At 35.2% G+C, this 18,868-nt stretch overlaps 1 protein-coding gene across 13 annotated transcripts in view; it reads right to left on the bottom strand.

The window, feature by feature from the left end:
* LOC149792818 (poly(rC)-binding protein 3-like) overlaps positions 1 to 18,868 on the bottom strand; it is a 274,568-nt gene that overhangs the window by 15,746 nt on the left and 239,954 nt on the right. For 10 of the 13 annotated variants that reach the window (XM_089971275.1, XM_089971288.1, XM_089971278.1 and 7 more), the window contains 5 exons: positions 18,432 to 18,602; positions 16,960 to 16,998; positions 12,991 to 13,057; positions 8,855 to 9,011; positions 5,751 to 5,870 (listed from right to left, as the gene is read on the bottom strand). In XM_089971275.1, coding sequence (XP_089827401.1) covers positions 5,751 to 5,870; positions 8,855 to 9,011; positions 12,991 to 13,057; positions 16,960 to 16,998; positions 18,432 to 18,602 — 554 coding nt within the window. The remainder of the gene's footprint in view (positions 1 to 5,750; positions 5,871 to 8,854; positions 9,012 to 12,990; positions 13,058 to 16,959; positions 16,999 to 18,431; positions 18,603 to 18,868) is intronic. The other 3 variants (XM_089971285.1, XM_089971286.1, XM_089971287.1) reach the window with 3 other exon arrangements.

Here is an 18,868-nt window from a genome sequence, read left to right as displayed (position 1 = left end):
ATATTGTTTCAGACTGCAATATTTTTTACTTATGATTAAGTTTATTATGCATTTGGGTATATTACCTGGAAATGCACATCTGCTAAAACCAGATGTACTACATGCATGCTTGTTTACATGGTTACTGACTTTTAGTAAACATTTATAGGTAATGAACTAAATCAAACTGTTACACATACATGAACATTGTAGCCTTAGTACATGCTATGTAGTTGCTAGCAATCACCAAAATCTCCTACTGTGATAAGAAGTTTAAGACGTCAATTCATTTCAATAAAAACAGTCCAGGTGCTTGTGTTGTTGCTTGCAGATGTGTGCCTTGAAGCTGCTTTCATCTCCCAGTCTAGCAAATTTTTAAGGTTGTATGAATTTGATGCAAGAGACAATTTTCTTAACAATGGAACATGCACAAATGCATTATTTAGCTTGTATTAGTTTCAATAATTTGACCAAAAAAATTAGTGAAGTGGAGTTAAAAAAAGAAAATACCAGTCATTTATAAGTAACAACTAAAGCTGAAAAGGAGTTTGATCCAGAATTTAAACTTCCAGAATGCAGCCCTTTTTGCAAACACTAGCAAATTCAACAATCCAGTTGGGAATACAATTTGTAAATTAGCAAGATCAATCCCGATATTCTCAAAAGGTTCTGAGGAAGATACTCAATTTCAATTAAATCAAAACTGAACTACAGAACTTTTTAATATTTTTCTTCAAAAACTGGGTCCCTTTTTCTGCCAAATTTTGATTATGTGGGTTCAACCTATGGTATGTACTCATAATTCAAGTTAAACTGCAAACAACAAAGATCAAGATCTGCCATAGCACAAAAGATCAGGGTCTATGTTGTTAGTTCTACTGACAACTCCTGACTCAGATCTGTCAGTGCACTGGCTAATCTATGCAGCTTGCAGATGGACTTGTCTTATAAGCAACCATATACACTAAGCATAATGACTCATTTTGGAATTTAGACTGGCATTCTTGGTGAAATCATTTACAGGTCTACATTGGTTACTTACAATAATTAGCAGAGTACCATGGTACACAACATTGATCTGCTGTTATACAACCTGGAAATACTTTGTTTTGTAGATATCCAACATTTTAAACACAAAGAAATGGAACTCAAAATCTTCAGGACATTTTTATTAGAAGTTTTTACACAGTATTCCACTGATGAGCTGAACGGCCAGCCCAGGGTGGGATGATAAACAGTTTCTTTTGACAGAATTATATAATTACAATTTACACACTGAAGCCATGCTGTGAATAACTTAATTCTGTATATCAACCAAAATGGAGATTACAGAAAAGAAATTTTATTAGAATTATTTTTGCAAGTAAATGTTAGTATTTTCAGAACTGGTATTTTCAATGGTAACAGATTTAGTAAAGCAGACATATATCCTGTTACCCTGATAACAATTCATCAACAGACATCCTGTCACCATGATAACAGAGTTTGTGAACAGACAGATATACTGTTACCCTGACAACAGAAATAATCAGCAGGCAGATATCGTGTCATCCAGATAACAGAATTAATAAACATGTATATCTTGTAAGCCTGATAGCGGAATTAGTATACAGGCAGATACCATGTTACCCTGATAACAGAATTAGTCAACAGACAGATATTCTGTCACCCTGATAACAGAATTAGTAAACATACATATCTTGCCACCCTGAGAGCAGACTTAGGAAAGAGACAAATAGCCTGTCACTCTGAAGAAATGTGCACAATACAAAAATACAGATAAAGCTTGAACTACAATCAACATATACTTAGAAGATTTTACTTTGCTAAATCATGATGATCCAAGTGCCACCCAGACATGCGAATTAAAAGAGAGAGTAATGATGCGGTCTGAAAAAAAATAGGCGAATCTGAAGCAATACTGTATGAAATTCTAAGGAATAAAACAGCAAAATCTGTCAAACTAGTCCCCTAGCAATTCATATTATTACCCATTCAAATTCATAAAACCTATAATCCATAACACTGCCCATTCAACTACATAATTCCTAGTAATCCAATCCCTTGCCCATTTAACTACATAATTCCTAGTAATAAAAACCCTTGCCCATTCAACTACATAATTCCTAGTAATAAAATCCCTTGCCCATTCAACTACATAATTCCTAGTAATAAAAACTCTTGCCCATTCAGCTGCATAATTTCTAAAAAATCCACATCAATGCCCATTCAACTGCATACTTCCTAGCACAACAGATTGTTGCCCATTTGACAGCATACTTCCAAATTAATATCCTTGCCCATTTGACTGCACACTTCCCAATTCATATCTTTGCCAATTTGACTATATTCTTCCCAATAATCTATATCCTTTACCATTTGACTGCAAACTTCCCAATAATCCATATCCTTGCCCATTTGACTTCACACTTCCCAATAATCCATATCTTTGCCTATTTGACTTCATTCTTGCCAATAAGCCATATCCTTACCTATTTGACTGCATACTACCCAATAATCCATATCCTTGCCTATTTGACTAAATATTTTAGCCCAATTTATCCTTCCTAATGGCACTTTTCATGACGAGTAATTAAAATAAAAGTTGAAGGTAGGTATCAGTTGCCTGAGAAATTTCAGGAAGTGCATATAAAAATGTTCCTTTTCGTGAATGTTAAAATTCTCCATGCTCCGTGAAAAAGTTTGTCACAGAGTAAAGAGTAAGCAATGATTGTGTACTAACTGGTTTTATGTGGCAACTGGTGCAGTCCCTTTGATTTCCCTTGTCCACAATATTTGTGGTCCAAACCAGTATCTTCTTTTTCAAAATTCCATGCAGTTTTGTATAGAATATGACAGCACATGTACATATCAGGGATTATTGGGCTTTGATGTAAATATTAAAAAATACATTGTAAAGATCCTTTTGGCATTTCCATTTTAAACATTTAACTATACTCAGTTTGCACTGAGACATTCGTTAAATACTTCTAACATGACAGGCAAAGGGAAATAACATACTCCGTTAAAAACCCTCAAAAAACACTCTGGCCAAGAATTTTGGTCAAAGCTAGATTAGCCAAGTTCCATTATATGTACATAAAACATGCATCATGTCAAAAACATCTATTAACCCTTTACCACACAGAGCAAAGTTACCCAGTGCAGCGTGATATAAATAGAAGACCTGTTACCTATTCAACTCCATATGCATAGGCCTGCCTGTTAACTGTTAAGCAATGTAGTGTATGTTACGTTTAGCAGCAATTTTAACCATTTTACATTTTTGGTACACATTTATAATGTGTGGAAAAATTTAAGAGTAAAGTCTGATTGCTATAGCTGTGTAATTACTTTTAACAGAAGAATTTTTTATCTGCTTTAAAATCTTCAGAGAACTTGTTCACTGTCATATCAGTGAGGCCGCGTGACCAACCGTAGCTGCCATTTCTCATACTCAAAATTTACAAGTTTTTTGTCCGCGTCTACATCACTAAGTCATCTGAATTTGATAATTTATAAAAACTAATTGCTGCATACATCAATATCAGAGCCTTTACCTAAGTTATTGAATCTTTCATAGTTGTGATTCTAATCGTGAAAACTTCGTAAGTACTGAATGAAATCTGCGACCTTAATTTTGGAAAGTGGGGATCACGACCCAGTTACTTTAAACGAGAACATAAACAGTGACCATGTGATCTGACATAATTGTCATTCGCAGAAATGAATGTAGTATCTAATAGGGGGTTTCCCTGAAGGTGGCGCTCGAAAACCGGCTTAAAATGGCTGATGTTTACAGCAGGTGTCAAAAGGCGCTTCCATGCGAATGGAGTAGAGGCATCAAAAGGCGCTTGCATGAAGTAAAGGGTTAATAAATAACAATATGTTCCTTTCAACTGAGATATAAGTCACTCCACATTTATGGAAGAAGAGATTCACATTAGTCAATCCAATGAACTATAAAGGCTTTCACTATAGAACGTATATATTCACTTGTAAGTCAAGTCAAAACACAAACAACAAAGATCCTGATCTGCCATTGCATAATGCACCAGCAGATCTGGGTTTATGTTGTTTGTTCTACTGATTACTCCCAAAAAACTATGCAATGGCAGATCTGGGTCTGTGCAGTTGGCAGTGGGATGTGTATTAAAAGTGAGTATATAGGGTAACAAGACAAACTGGTGCTGATTTTTTCATTATCTACTACTGGATATTAAACAACCTGGACAGTGCGATCTCATGCAAAATTCTGCACATAAAATTTATTAGTTAGAACTAATAAAAACATCCAGATTCTAATTCAGAATCTCAATACCATATAAGTAGATTAATTTCAGACTTTTGCTGTCATGATCTGTTTTCAAATACTCAGGGATACAGCTAAAAGAATAACAATTTATCATTTGAATCTAACATACATAACTGGAAAACATGAAATATGAATCTCTACAACAAAAGCAGGAAAAATATCAAAGCAAGGTAATATATGATTGGACAGTTGTTCTATATTTACCTGTCTATAAAGCAGACCCAAATGCAAACAAGGCAGTCCCAAACCTGTTGTTTGCACAATCTGGGACATAAGAGCCCTGCAGATCATAAAAATCTGTCCTTGAGACTGAGTTAACAATTTCAGCCAATCGGAAACAACCACTTAAAAGTAACATCATTTTTGATTGGTTGAAACAAAATCTCAAGCTCATACTGTTCACATCTGAATGAGTATTATATACAGGTCACACACCACATTAAGCTCAGAGACAGTCTGAAATGGTGTATATTGCTTAATAAATTTGACTTCCACACTTATTGTCTGCTATAACACATTCCCTGAAGTGTTATGCAGCTATGGAGTCAATTTTGCACTAAATAAGATGGTCAGAGACAAAATAAACAACCAATTCATAATTGTGTCCTTTTACTGTATACCATGTATACTCACTTATAAATTGAATTTCCCTGTAAACAACACAGACCCTAATTTGCCACTGCATAATGTGCTGAAAGGTCAAGGTCTATATTGTATGTTCCACTGATTACTCCTAACAAGCTGCACAAACTCCGATCTGCTGGCACATTATGCATGGCAAATCTGGGTCATTGCAGTTGCACTTTTTTGAGTATATATGATATATACATATGATTCACAAATTCTAAAACATATGAACATGTTTGTCTTGTGTTTAAACATTAGTTGATAAGATGCAGATTACTCACACAATAAAAGAAATACAGAGAAAATGCAACATAAACTAAAGTCCAGACTGTCATCTGATACTAATGTAAAAGTTAAGACAGGCACAACAAAAATTTAGTGACCTTTGTTTATATCCTCATGTCTCCCGGGTGAAACGCAGGGCACTGTCTGTTCCCCTTTTAGTTTTCTATTTAATCTGAGGGCATATTTACAGATTGTAATTGTGTTTGTCTCCAATAAAAAAAAACAATTAACTGAAAGCAAACATCAAGCCAAATATAGGAACAAAAATCTGTCAAAATATGCAGTTTCATCTAATCAACCATATTTTGGCAGATCCTGTAAGTTCTTCTTATAAAAAAAGGAATTAAAAATGTATCTTTCTACAACATCAATTACCATGATGCTTATCATTTTTGTGTGTAATACACCTATGTATGTTAAAAAGGTTTTTGAATACAATCAAAATATGAAAAGATTAGGACAGCAAATCTTGACTGAAAACACAAAGAAAAGGTTGCAAGTATCGTATTCTAGTCATTTTAATAGTCCTGTACAAACTACTAACCTTGTATTTATCAAATACTGTGCTATGCCAATTGTCTCCAGTGAGCCTGTTATTGTAACCTTTCTATCTGAGGAACCTTCTTCTGCATTAGAAATCTTGATTGTAGCACCCGACAGTTGCCTGGCAACATAAAAAAATGATTCCATAAATCCAATATCCATATTCTGATGTACCAACAACTCTGATGATGTGTCATCACATATTATATATGCTCACTTATGAGTCCTACTGCAAACTGCACAGACCCAAGTTTGCCATCGAATAATGCATCGGCAGATCAGGGTCTGTGCAGTTAGGAGTAAACAGTAGAACAAACAACACAGACTCTAATCTGCAGTTACATTATGCTATGGCAGATGAGAATCTTTGTTGCTTGCAGTCTGACTCCACTTGTAAGTGAATGTATATATTATACCTGAACTAACCAGACACATTTTGGATGGTGATGCAAACTAAATGCAAATACAGGTAAATTCATATGATTTTGGTGGTGGTATCAGAAATCTATGACACAATTTATGCATTTTTCAGTCTTATCACTGTTTAAGTAGTTAACACATCTCTATATATTTGAATTTCCGAAATCTAATTTGTTTCCCCTTCCTAAGAACCTAATACAGACCTGCTAACCCTGACGAGTCAGTCTCAGTAAGGCAGTTGATTTTTTCCCATAAGTTTGACCAGTTTTCAGTTAGGTGTGACAAAATACCATAAACTGTTATTGTAAATCTGGAAAACGTATTATTACAAGTTCGGTATTTGGAATGTGCAGCGACCATAAACATTATGTTCAACTGAAAAGTTTGTAAAATACGCGTAGACTTTATTTACCACGAGTACAGTTGCACAAATTTTAGTTCCAAACCTTATGGAGCTCAATGGCTTGTTGCTAAATCTCAACTTGATGTTAATTCTTTTTTCCATTTCACATGACGACGGCAACCATATTTCCTGCCATGAGTCATACTCAAATTGGCACATGATGTCCAATAAACATAATTGTGTCCCTTCCAGCTTATAGTCACAAGAATCTGAATATTCCTTTCTCTTTTTCTGTGTTGATTATTAACACTTTTCATGAGGCTTAATTCCCCTTTTGTTTTGGCTTAAACATGCATTGTATGCTGAACGCCATTCTAAAAAAATTCTATGATCAACAGTTTGATCAAACAGATGCTTCGCATGAACAAATATGTGCAGTTTAAAGCATCTGATGTGCTGCTGTAAAGTTAGTCTGGTTACCTGACCAATTTCACTACATCTAATATGAAATCCGGATCCAAATCAAAGATGGATGAACAAATTTTCCGGATTTTTTGGCAATGATCATTTTTTCATAGTTTTTGCTTGAATGCCATAAATCCATATTTTAAGGGTAAATTTTGTAAGACTTACGGCAAAATCATAAGAGTTGGCAGGTCTGCAAATACCTAGCGTGACAGAGCTGGTTGTCATCTTTGGTGTAATTAATAGCTCAACCATGTCCGATCTCAGGACTGTCACTGCGAAACTTAACCTGGTGCAGCAATTTCAATATTATATTATACAAACCTGTAAGTGACTATTATCAACAGAAAACCAATTCTGTCAACCATATTGAAAAATCTCATCTCACAAATATAAAGGAAAACAAAAAACAGGATGGAAGGAGATATTCCTAAGTAACTTAACCATAATTTCTGTTATATATAACTCAAGTGTTATTTTTAAAAACTGATCCCAGTTCAACACTCTTTTTGCTTCAAATTTGTAATGATGCTGGCTGTGCAACCTATAACAGCCTTGAATCAACATGACCCTCACACCTACTTATCAAATCTGCTATGACTAGTAGCTTTTCCAACCAGCGGTAGTCTGGAAAACTTTTCCTTATAAACTTCAGGTATGGTGTAAATATTGCACCAAAGTTTAAGTTGAATACAGCAACTGATGTAGAAGATTTGTGACATTAAAAACTGCATCATTTTACCTGAATGCTAACACCCCATTACTAAGACAAAAGACACCAACATATCAGGATAATCAAAGTATTTAGGAGGGTTGAGGTGATAATGACATAACTTCAGATGGAATAACATAACTGAAGAAGCATTACTATTTATGGTCTGTTTGATTTTCATTACAAGATCAGGTACATACTGTTTCAAATGATTTTGATGATATATTTCTCAATTTCCTTTGTTTATTAATATGCCACTAGAACATTTATCTTCACATTTGAAACATTAGCTGAGAAATAAAAACAATTTACTTTCGAACGCTTTTTTCTTATTATTGAGTTAAATAATACCATCATGGTACCATGGAATGATACAACTACTATAAAGTTTAAACTAACTCAATTTAAGTTGACAACCTTGAGATATAAAGCTGATATGAAAGGCCAGTGGATATAAACTTTGTTACTGAGTTCAGTAAGATTATAAATTTTTAAAAATTATTTTTAGCAATATAAAATATCTTTGGTAACAAAGAATGTACCGTATGCCATTAGAATAGAGGAATTTAAATAAACACCTTTTCCATGACACCCAGTTTCACCTGTGTCCATCTGTCCATTTTTGTGTCATGTAGCCCCCAACTCCTTGACATTTTAACACAAAATTCAAATGACATGAACATTGCCGAAAGAGTTACATCTAGGTAAAATAAAATAATAACCATGTGGGATCTTGCTAATGCAGGTGACACACAGAATAATTGTTTGACATTTACATTTCACACTACAATACTTGGAAATATTATTTGCTACAGACATCTTATGCTCAGCATTTCTGAGTACCGTATGCACATTAAGTTTTCTATTTCATTAATAAATTGTCAAAAATTTATAATAATGCAAGTCAGAAAACCAATTGATGCATGCATATCACATCTACAGACAGCAACAATGATTCTAAAAATGTCACAATACCTATAGAATACTCTGATCTTAGGTCTCAAACCATTCCTATATTGTCTGAATCTTCCAAGGTTGATCATGCCTTCAATTTCCAAAATGTAACATTTTTTATTTTTTTTATTTTGGTGCTGGAAAAAGTAACCTTCTAGGAGGAATGGACAAACACCTATACAAGGGAGACAGTTTCTAACATGACTGTTACCTAATCTCATTTATTTTCTGTCCTCCCCTGCCAATGATACAACCGATGAGATCATTTGGTATAGTCATTTCATGCATCTGGGGGCCATTGGGTACAGGTGCTGTGGCAGGCCTCTGAAACTGAATTGGAGCTGGTGCATACCCTGGAGGTGCTGACACTGTAATAATAATGATAGTAATATTGATGATGACTGCATTAACAACAACAATAATAATAATAATAATAATGATAAGTGTATGTGTGATTTAGATATTTAATGTTTGCTTTAACAATTTCTCAGTGATATCACTATAATGCCTGCAGTGTGACAGTTTATAGTGATATCTAGGACTGGGGGTATCATGATGACCCACCCAGTCACATTATCATGACACCATGCTGACCTGTCCTACAACTAACCTCTTAATGCTAAGTGTCAAGTGAGGTGGCTGTTAGTGCCATTTGTACATATCACTGGTAGGACTCAGTTGGGGTGTGACCTGCAACCTTCCACATCCAAGGCAGATGCTCTAACCACTTAGGCCATCGGAGTGAACCAATAATAATAACTTAACATCAGCAATAACAACAATAACTACAACAACAACGATCATATCTGCATTTATTATGATCAACAGCTGCAGAAGCATTATGAAATGCATAAAAACGTGGCTGGTGGCTGCAATCCCCTGAACTTTGAACATACATTCTGATATAAGAGCAAATTCCACAATACAGTTTGTAGAACATTTCACTCAAGGTTCTGCATGGTGTAATGAGTATTTCAGACAGAAAATTTTGATTAACGGTCAAAGCTGATAATGAATTCTGACAGTAACAAGTACAGAAACAATGTCACGACTAACAAAGCCAAATCCATTTTATAATAAATCAGTACTGAGGCAGCATTCCATAATTTCATCCTCCACAATTATTTGACTGCCTGACAGGAATAAAAAAATTTAAATAAGGGAAACCTAATCACAATTTCATTGGAGAAATCTTTTTCCTTTCCAAGCTTCATGGCAATGAGCATGTGGTAGTCACCAATTACTCACTAACACATGCCTTTCATTTATGGTCATATTTATAAAGTTATGTTGGAAATATTTCAAGACTACATATATTAGCAAAAGGCAACACAATTGCTTCAGCAGGGCTATCTGGATCCTTAGGACTCATAAATGATTATGGGGAATACTGTAAATTAAAATCATTCAAGGACTTGCCAGTATCAAGGTAATGCCAAATTTGGTTGAAATCCAACGAAGGTTGGTTAAATGACCCTGCTGAAGACAAAGTCATGTACACAGGGAATCAGGGGCCATAACTCCTGGAAATTGAGTAGACAATAAGCAGTCATAACTTTCTCTAAATGATGACAATAAAAGATGAATATCTAAAATAAAACAATACCGGGTTCTCTTGCAGAAACAAAATTATTGGTGGATGCACAGATGGACTGACAGTCATTTTACTATAGGGCTCTGATCAGGACCTTAGCCCTTTGCCTCAAAGAGTGTATGTTCTTTTAGCCCTTTGATACACAAGCCGCAAAGTTACCCAGTGCAGTGCGCTATAAATAGAACACCTGTTACCTATTAGACTCCATGCCTATAGGCCTGCCTGTTAACTGTTAAGTTATGTAGTGTATGTTACGTATTTTACATTTTTGGCACACATCTATTATGTATGGAAAAATTTAAGAGTTAAGTCCAATTGTTATAGCTGTGTAATTACTTTTCACAGAAGAATTTTTTATGCGCTTTAAAATCTTCAGAGAGCTTGTTCATCGTCAACTCAGTCAAGCTGTGTGACCAAGCGTAGCTGCCATTTCTCATACTTGAAATTTACAAGTTCATTGCCTCCATCTACATCACTAAGTCATCTGAATTTGATAATTTATAAAAACTAATTGCCGTCTACATCAACATCAGAGTGTAAAGTCATTAAAGATTTCATAGTTGCAATCCTAATCATGAAAGCTCTGTAAGAACTGAACAAAATCTGTGACCTCCGTTTTGGAGAGTGGAGAATACGACCCAGTTACTTTAAATAGCAGATTTCAACCAGAACATAAACAGCGACCACGTGATCTGACGTAATGGTCATTCAGAGCAATGACTGTAGTATCTAATAGGGGGTTTCTCCTAAAGGTGGCACTGTGAAAACCCACTCAAAATGGCTGATGTTTACAGCAGGCATCAAAAGGAGCTTGTATGCAAATCAGGTTGAGGCGTCCAAAGGTGCTTGCATGCGAATTGGGTAGAGGCATCCAAATGTGCTTGTATGCAAATGGAGTAGAGGCATCCAAAGGCACCTGCATGAGGTAAAGGGTTAATAACCCAATAAATGAATTTTTCATAAATCTGATGATCAGAATCATGGCTTGAATCACAAGTCCAGACTAATACCTGCCTGCATCTAGTTACTACCTGGACATTACGTACTACCTGGGCATTAAGTACAAAGCAATTAATAACACTGTTCACTGGAGAATGAAACTGGAATGTTATAAATCACGAAATAAAATACAGAGAGATGTTTCTAAAACACTGTATAATGACAACGTGCCAAAGAACAAAAGTAATGTATTTTAATGCAGTGAATAAAATTAGAACTGGTTCTCATGAGCCATGAACTGATAGAACACAGTTAAATAAATTAAGTAGAAATGTTTACTTTAAAAAAAAAATGTCAAATTTAATGGGGCCCATGACCATGTTCAGAATAGATGTATATGGCAGACTTTATAGCGAGGAAACCTGTATATTATACAGTTTTATTGCTTATTCCACTCACCATCCATGATCACCTTGGAAAATTCAAACATCCAAAATCTTTAGGTTCATTTTTCAGCCTAAGTGACAGTTGTGTACACAATCAACACAATTCTTGGGCACTACTCATTCCTCTTTAGTCAAAATGACCTTGACCTTTAACTTTTGACTCCAAAATCAATGCATATCTTCCTTACCAAGGTATGCAAACTTATTATGCAAAAACTATTTTTCTGACTTTGACATTTTACCATTTTGACCCGACATTAATAAGCTTATTGCTTATACAAAGTGTAATCCATCCAAAAACTTGGGTAAAGGTACATGGTAAAATGCTGAAAGTTTTGGTGCAAAAGCCATTTTTCATTTTGGACTTTTAGCATTGACCTCTTGATTCAAAAACCAAGGGTTCTACCTTAATACAAGTGCAATTGATCTAGGTCTGAACTGTAAACTAAAGTTACTGTGAAGAAACCAATTTTCTTTTTCAAGTCAGTGATATTGACCTGTGACCCCAAATCAACAGGCTTCTTCCGTACACCAAGTACAAGCCATCCACAATGAGTGGTCTAGGTCTTTGATGTTCAAATAATGCTATCGTGTGAAAACCCTTTTTCTTCTTTCAGTCACTTTTTCAGAGTGTGTGTGTGTGTGTGTGTGTGACTTAAGATTTTTAACATAGCTTTAACAATTTTAGTCATAACACTACGATGTGACAGTTTATTGTGATGTCAAGCACTGGGGCATCATGCCACAGGCATCCATCATCTTGTATACCCAGTCACATTATCCTGACACCAAGCCAACCAGTCCTAACACTAACCTATTAATGCTGAGCACCAAGCGAGGCAGCTGCTAGTACCATTTTTATAAGTTTTTGGTATGACTTGAGCTGGGATTCAAACCCGTGACCTCCTGCATTCTAGGCAGATGCTCTAACCAGCTGGGCCATTAGAGTTGCCCGAGTTACTTTCAGTGACCTTGACATTTGACATTTTGATCCTGAAATCAACAGGCATCTTTCTTACCCCATATGCAAGTTTGGTAATGACAGATAGTGGAGAACTGCATGGAAAAGAAAATGGGAAGAGACAGAGAACTGCAGATCTGGGTCTATGAATTTTATTGGGAATAATCAGTGAAACAACCGTATCAGATCCAGATCTTCTAGCATGTTATATGTTAGCAGATTTGGGTCTGTGCAGTTTGCAATGGGATGATACCTTTCTGGCAGTGGTGGCAGGGTTATCTTCAATAGTTGTGTAAAGATTTTGATTCTTTTATTTTCATACAAGTGTTGACTTGATACACAGGCACTGGCCTTCTTGCTTTATTTATATCCCACTGTTCACAACACATTTTTTATTCATATCTTACCTGGAAGATATGTAGGGTGTACTAGAGACAGTGGCTGTCCTATTGATAACTGGTGGAGCTTGCTCAACTATAAAGGAGAGGTAAAAAAACATTAATTGTATCTTGACATATACTGTCGTAAGTTGTGGCAAAATGAATCTGTACACATAAAAGCTCACTACATTATACAAGAAAATGGCTGCACTAAGCAAACTGTATTTCAAAAATGTAAGCAAAACTGTTAGAAAATTTCTGCGTAATGTTTGCAGACAAAACTTTTACTCCTTTTCCAAGGACAAAACCACCAATGTATCTAACCTTTACAAATTGGATATTTCAAATTAAATTGTCAATCAAAGCAGAACTTTAGAAAACTTGCGTTAGTAATTATTTTTAGGCTTGAGATATTTTCTTGCTTTTCAATATTTATAAAAGAGAAGTTGCAATAATATTAAATAATAATAATAATAATAATAATAATAATAATAAATTAGTAAGAAATATCTCTACAAAATGCAAATCTGATACATTGGATGTTGAATGTTCAAAAAACATCAGCTGGTTTACCAGATGAAATAATATGGCGAAAGAAAGTCCAACAAATTACCCCAAGGAATTGATTTTACGCTCATCAGCACAAAGGAAGCATATTAAGTTCTTGCTGTTAAATGTGCAACAGTCATGCAAATCTTGACAAAAAAGCAAACATGTATATTTGGTCACTCAGTTGGATTAAAGACAGTACAGGCAGATAAAATTTGGCTCAGTGTACATGTGCATATGTTTGTTGACAAGTTTGGTTACATTACTACAGCAAGGAATTGGATACATTTGGAAGGATATTAAAATCGGGAAGCATTTTGGGGAAAATTCGAACACAACTAAAAAGTTCAATGAACAAAGTAAGAAATGATAAGAATAGAGGTCATGCCAAAGTATACGCTGTGAGATATTAATCATATCAAACCAAGCCTTTCTTCATCAAAACATTAATGCCATGAACTGATTGTATTAAAGAAAGCAGAGTTTATTCCCTTAAATAGCTACAATATCTTAATTAAAAAAGACCCCAAAAATGCTAAGAGAAAAAGAACATATCTGTAGAATTGATGCTACATCCATTTTAGAGGAAATAACGTGGGTTTTGTTGTTTTTGTGTTAATTTATGGTTCAAAATTGTATTTAAAAATCCCTCTGGAATTAAAGTTTAATTTCAGTAGTCACGAAAAAATTCAAGTGTCAGATATATTAAGTGTCACTTAACAATGATGAAAAAGAGAAAATGTTTAGACGAACTACACAATTTAAAATGTTTCAAGAAAATTTTAACCTTAAACTTAACCAATCATTTTAAGTTTACAACTGTAGAATGTACAAGCAAATTGTATTCCTTTTCTATAATTTAGAGATCTACTTATTGTGTGATACCCCTAATGTGTAATTTTTCATAGATGCCAAGTTACATAATCAATTTTCCATAAAACAAACATTTTTATTTGAACTAAATGTTTCCTGACCAGAACAATGTTTTTCTTATAAAAAGTGTGTACATTTTTGCGTATAAGAATAAAATAAAATTATACCATATGTACTCACTTATATTGTTGTTGCTGTTGTACGGTTTAACGCCATTTTCAGCACATGATAGGCTATACATGGCGGCCAGTATTAATGGTGGAGGAAGAACTTGGGGAAAAACCCACGGAAAGAACCACCGACCCACGAGAAGTTACTGGCAAGCTTTTTCAAATACCCACATTAGCCGAATCGGTACTCAATTATAAGACAAGTCCATCTGCAAACTGCACAGACCCAGATCTTCCATCACATAACGCATCATCGGATCTGGTTCTGTGCAGTTTGTTAAGAGTAATCAGTAGAATAAAACATGATAGACCCTAATCTGCAGGCACATCAGCATACATCAGGTCAGAATCTTTGCTGTTCACAATTTGACTCGACTTATGTGAGAGTATATATGGTAATCAATGTTAATATGTTAATTTGTGCATTAAAAAAATCTAATACAATCTGTATGAATACATGTAATAAGAACATAGTATCAATCATACACAAAGTAACCACCTCATCCTCTATTCCTTATTTGTTCAGCAAGAAATAGGGCAGGTTGACTGAATTATATTCCAAGCTGTGTTGATTTACTTAATGCTTCAATACACTACCATGAATGGGAGTACCATATCTACATGATTGTGCTTGCAAGTCGAGTCCTACTGAAAACTGCACAGACCCTGATCTGCTGTCGCACAATGCACCATCAAAACTGGCTCTTAACCACTTTGTTTTGGAGTAATCAGCTGAACAAATAACAAACTTTGATCTGCCAGCACATTTTGTGACAGCAGGTCAGGGTCTGTTGTTTGCAGTTGGACTAGACATATAAGTGAGTATATAGGGTAACTTATTTATAGAACTGAAGGACATTTTATATCCAAACCTTTTCCAGTTTATCCAAATCACACATACAGTATTTTATAAAATGTATAGATCTGGCTTATAATCAGCATCTTTACTCAAAATTAACCAAAATATTCAACCAAAATAGGGAAAAGAGGTCTTGGCATCTCGCATGAGTTTGTTAACAGATAAATACAGGTATGTCTGCTAAACATGCATATTTTGCATAACCTGCACAAACTCTATAAAAATCTTGCTTATCCAAATATTTTTGTGACTCAAAAGGTGCAGATACACTAACGGAAAAGTCCAACAACAATCTCATTCAAAATTAGTCATCTATAAGAAAAGCCTGCTTGGTTTATATATTTACAATGGACTGATTGGATTATGACTTATTATTTTACAAATGGATTCACACAAAGTTTAATTAATACATCTTTTAGAACAGGGTATTTATTTTAAGAAATACAGGATCCACATATAATCCTGTTCAAGAACTGTGAAACATCCCTACACCTTCTCTATGGTTACATATACTGGTTCTAATAAGACCTGTGCATTCCTTGCCCATTTTCTGAGAATTCCTGAACCTTGCTCTAGATGTGTGGCTGCAGATGCCTACATTTTTGGAGATGTGTGTGTGTGTCATTTGGATTTTTAACGTAGCTTTAACATTTTTTCAGTCATATCACTACGATGTCTGCAGTGTGACAGTTTATCGTGATGTCTAGCACTGGGGCATCATACCACAGACACGTAGCATAATGTCCCACCCAGTCACATTATCCTGACACCAGGCCAACCAGTCCTAACACTAACCTCTTAATGCTGAGTGCCAAGCGAGGCAGCTGTTAGTACAATTTTTGTAAGTCTTTGGTATGACTCAGCCGGGGATCAAACCCACGACCTCCCGCATCCGAGGCGAACGCTCTAACCACTAGGCCACCGGAGCAGTTTTGGAGATGTAATACAAGGTATATTTGTAACATACAACATTTGAACTACTGATTATGGGCATCATTAACTTTTATCTTGTACTTGAGATGCAAGCTGCCTCAAAAGACTTCAATACAATCAAAATGCCCTGAGAGGCAATCAGGACCCCTGCCCTTATAGGCAATCTTTACTTTGTCATGATAGGCAAAGAGTACCCTTCCCTGAGAGGCAGCTAGCACCCTGCCCCAATTTGCAAACCGGCACTTCACTAAAAACTATTCTTTTACCAATCAAAACTCTTTTAACAGACAACCTCTGTAAAATGAATAAATGTTCTGGTTCAGATTTTCTTTTCATTTTGAGAAGTTTCATTCTTGTTCAGACGAAGTCACTCTACTTTATGCATTACATGCCATTTATAATAGATCCCAAATTTTAAAAAATTAAAATAAAATATAAAAAAAAGAAAAGGAAATCTGTTTTAACATAGTTGGGATGAAGAAATTATTATTGCAACAAAAACTGATAATATTGGACACATTATATCAATAGGCTGGGTGAGGTAGGGATAGATGTTATAATCAGAGTTAATCTTTGACCAGCAAAATGAAGAGAATTTGAAAACTAGTTTACCATAAAACCATAATTATCCTGTGGGCAGTTACACCAAACCTGTCAAAAACACAAATGCAATGTACACATTCAATGAAAACAGCCATCCTGTAATCATAAATATTTATTGATGTGATTTGTGGAGTAAACATACTTAAAATGCAAACCTGTACAGCGGTCCATCACTACAAACACTATTTAAGGCAGCCATAAAAGTGTTACAAGTCAGGTCGTTGTGTCCCTGAGGTACAATTTTTTTTACTTGACTTCAACTGCAAATTGCAACTGACTCCATCACAATGTGGCCAGCAGATCTGGGTCTATGCAGTTTGTAATCAGTAGAAACAAAAACAGACACTGATCTGCTGGCACTTTATGTGAGGGCAGATTGAACTCTATATGGTTTGCAGTTGGAGTCTCTAAGTTTAATATATAAAAAATAGTCATCCAAAAGGATGGAATACTTGACCATGTCATTGCTCTATTGAGGTGTGTTATAACAAGGGACCACTGCACTCCTGAGCATGTCATTTTGACCAAATTTAGCATGCAACAACTTTTTTGTAAGAAATATATATTTTTTGCTAAAGACTATGGTGCAATGTAATAAAAATGTATATAATCAACAGGCCCCCGTTTTCCCTGGTAACAGAATATTCAGCAGGCTTCAGGGTGTGAAATACAGTCAGGCTTCAGGGTGTGAAATACAGTCAGATGGTTATTGTGGAGGCTGCTGTAAATGATGTAATGCAGTTTTCAAAGCAGTTTTACCTCATCTCTGAGGAAATTGAGGTTTTCCTTGAATATGAGGAATTCTTAACCTTTTTTCATGAATAAAAGGTTTTCATTTGCTAAATTTTGAACCTAAAGAGTAATTTTGTATACATTCTACTATCTCTATAATATTGTCTACAGTATTGTAAGCAAGATTGTATAAGATTTCAAGTTAAGGAACAAAATTGGATATTTTAGTTAAACTGGGGTCAGTTTATCAAAAACATGTAGTGTAAAACTGCAGCACAAAAGAATAAGAAAAATCTTGCATCAAACCTTGCATGAACTAATCCACTGTTACATTCAAACTTTATTTCTTTTAAATATTTGAGCCTCACTTTCTGAATGAAGTAATTACTATGGTAACAGGTGAAAATCAAGCTGCAATGAATTTAGAGCAGAGCAATAAACTGAAATGACCAACTCCTATGGGCATTAAAAAGACTTATGCAATCAAGGGCAATAACTCTTCTAAATGATAATGTGGAACATTGGAAATAAAACTTGTTCAAGGTTTCATCAGAATTAATGTGTCTGTCAAATCTGGTCAAAATCCAACTATCCTTGGGAAAGTTATGCCGCAGAAACGAGTCAAGAGGATGGGCAATCGGGGGGGCACAACTCCTGTAAATGATTTCGTGTAATGCTGAAAATCAAAATAATTCAGGGTCTCATCATCTCATCAATATAAAGCCATATTTGGTTTAAATCCAACAAACCTTGTTAAAGTTAGGCTGCAGAAACCAAAATCTGGAGGACGGGCATTCAGGGGACATAGCTCCTGTAAATGATGTCATGGAACGCTGAAGATCATTCTCATTCAGGGTCTCGTCAGTATAGATCTGCATGCCTAATTTGGCTGAAGTCCAATAATCCTTTGGAAAGTTAAGCTGTAGAAATGAAAGTTAGGGGGATAGGCAGTCAAGGGCCATAACTCATCTAAATGATGACAGCAAATGTTGGAAATCAAACTCATTGAGGTCTTATTAATATAAAACAGCATGCCAAATCTGGTCATGATCCAGCCATTCTCAGTAAAGGTTATCTTGTGGAAACTGCTTGTTGATGGACAGATGGGTGGACGGCATAACTGTTGATGGTCAGATGGGTGGACAATGTGATTACTATCATGCTCTCTTGATTTCATTGAGTAGGA

The sequence above is a fragment of the Sinohyriopsis cumingii genome, chromosome 9 (genome assembly GCF_028554795.1).
Source record: "Sinohyriopsis cumingii isolate HCF-2022 chromosome 9, ASM2855479v2, whole genome shotgun sequence".
Classification (NCBI taxonomy): Eukaryota; Metazoa; Mollusca; class Bivalvia; order Unionida; family Unionidae; genus Sinohyriopsis; species Sinohyriopsis cumingii.
This window is presented reverse-complemented; position numbering and strand designations above follow the sequence as displayed.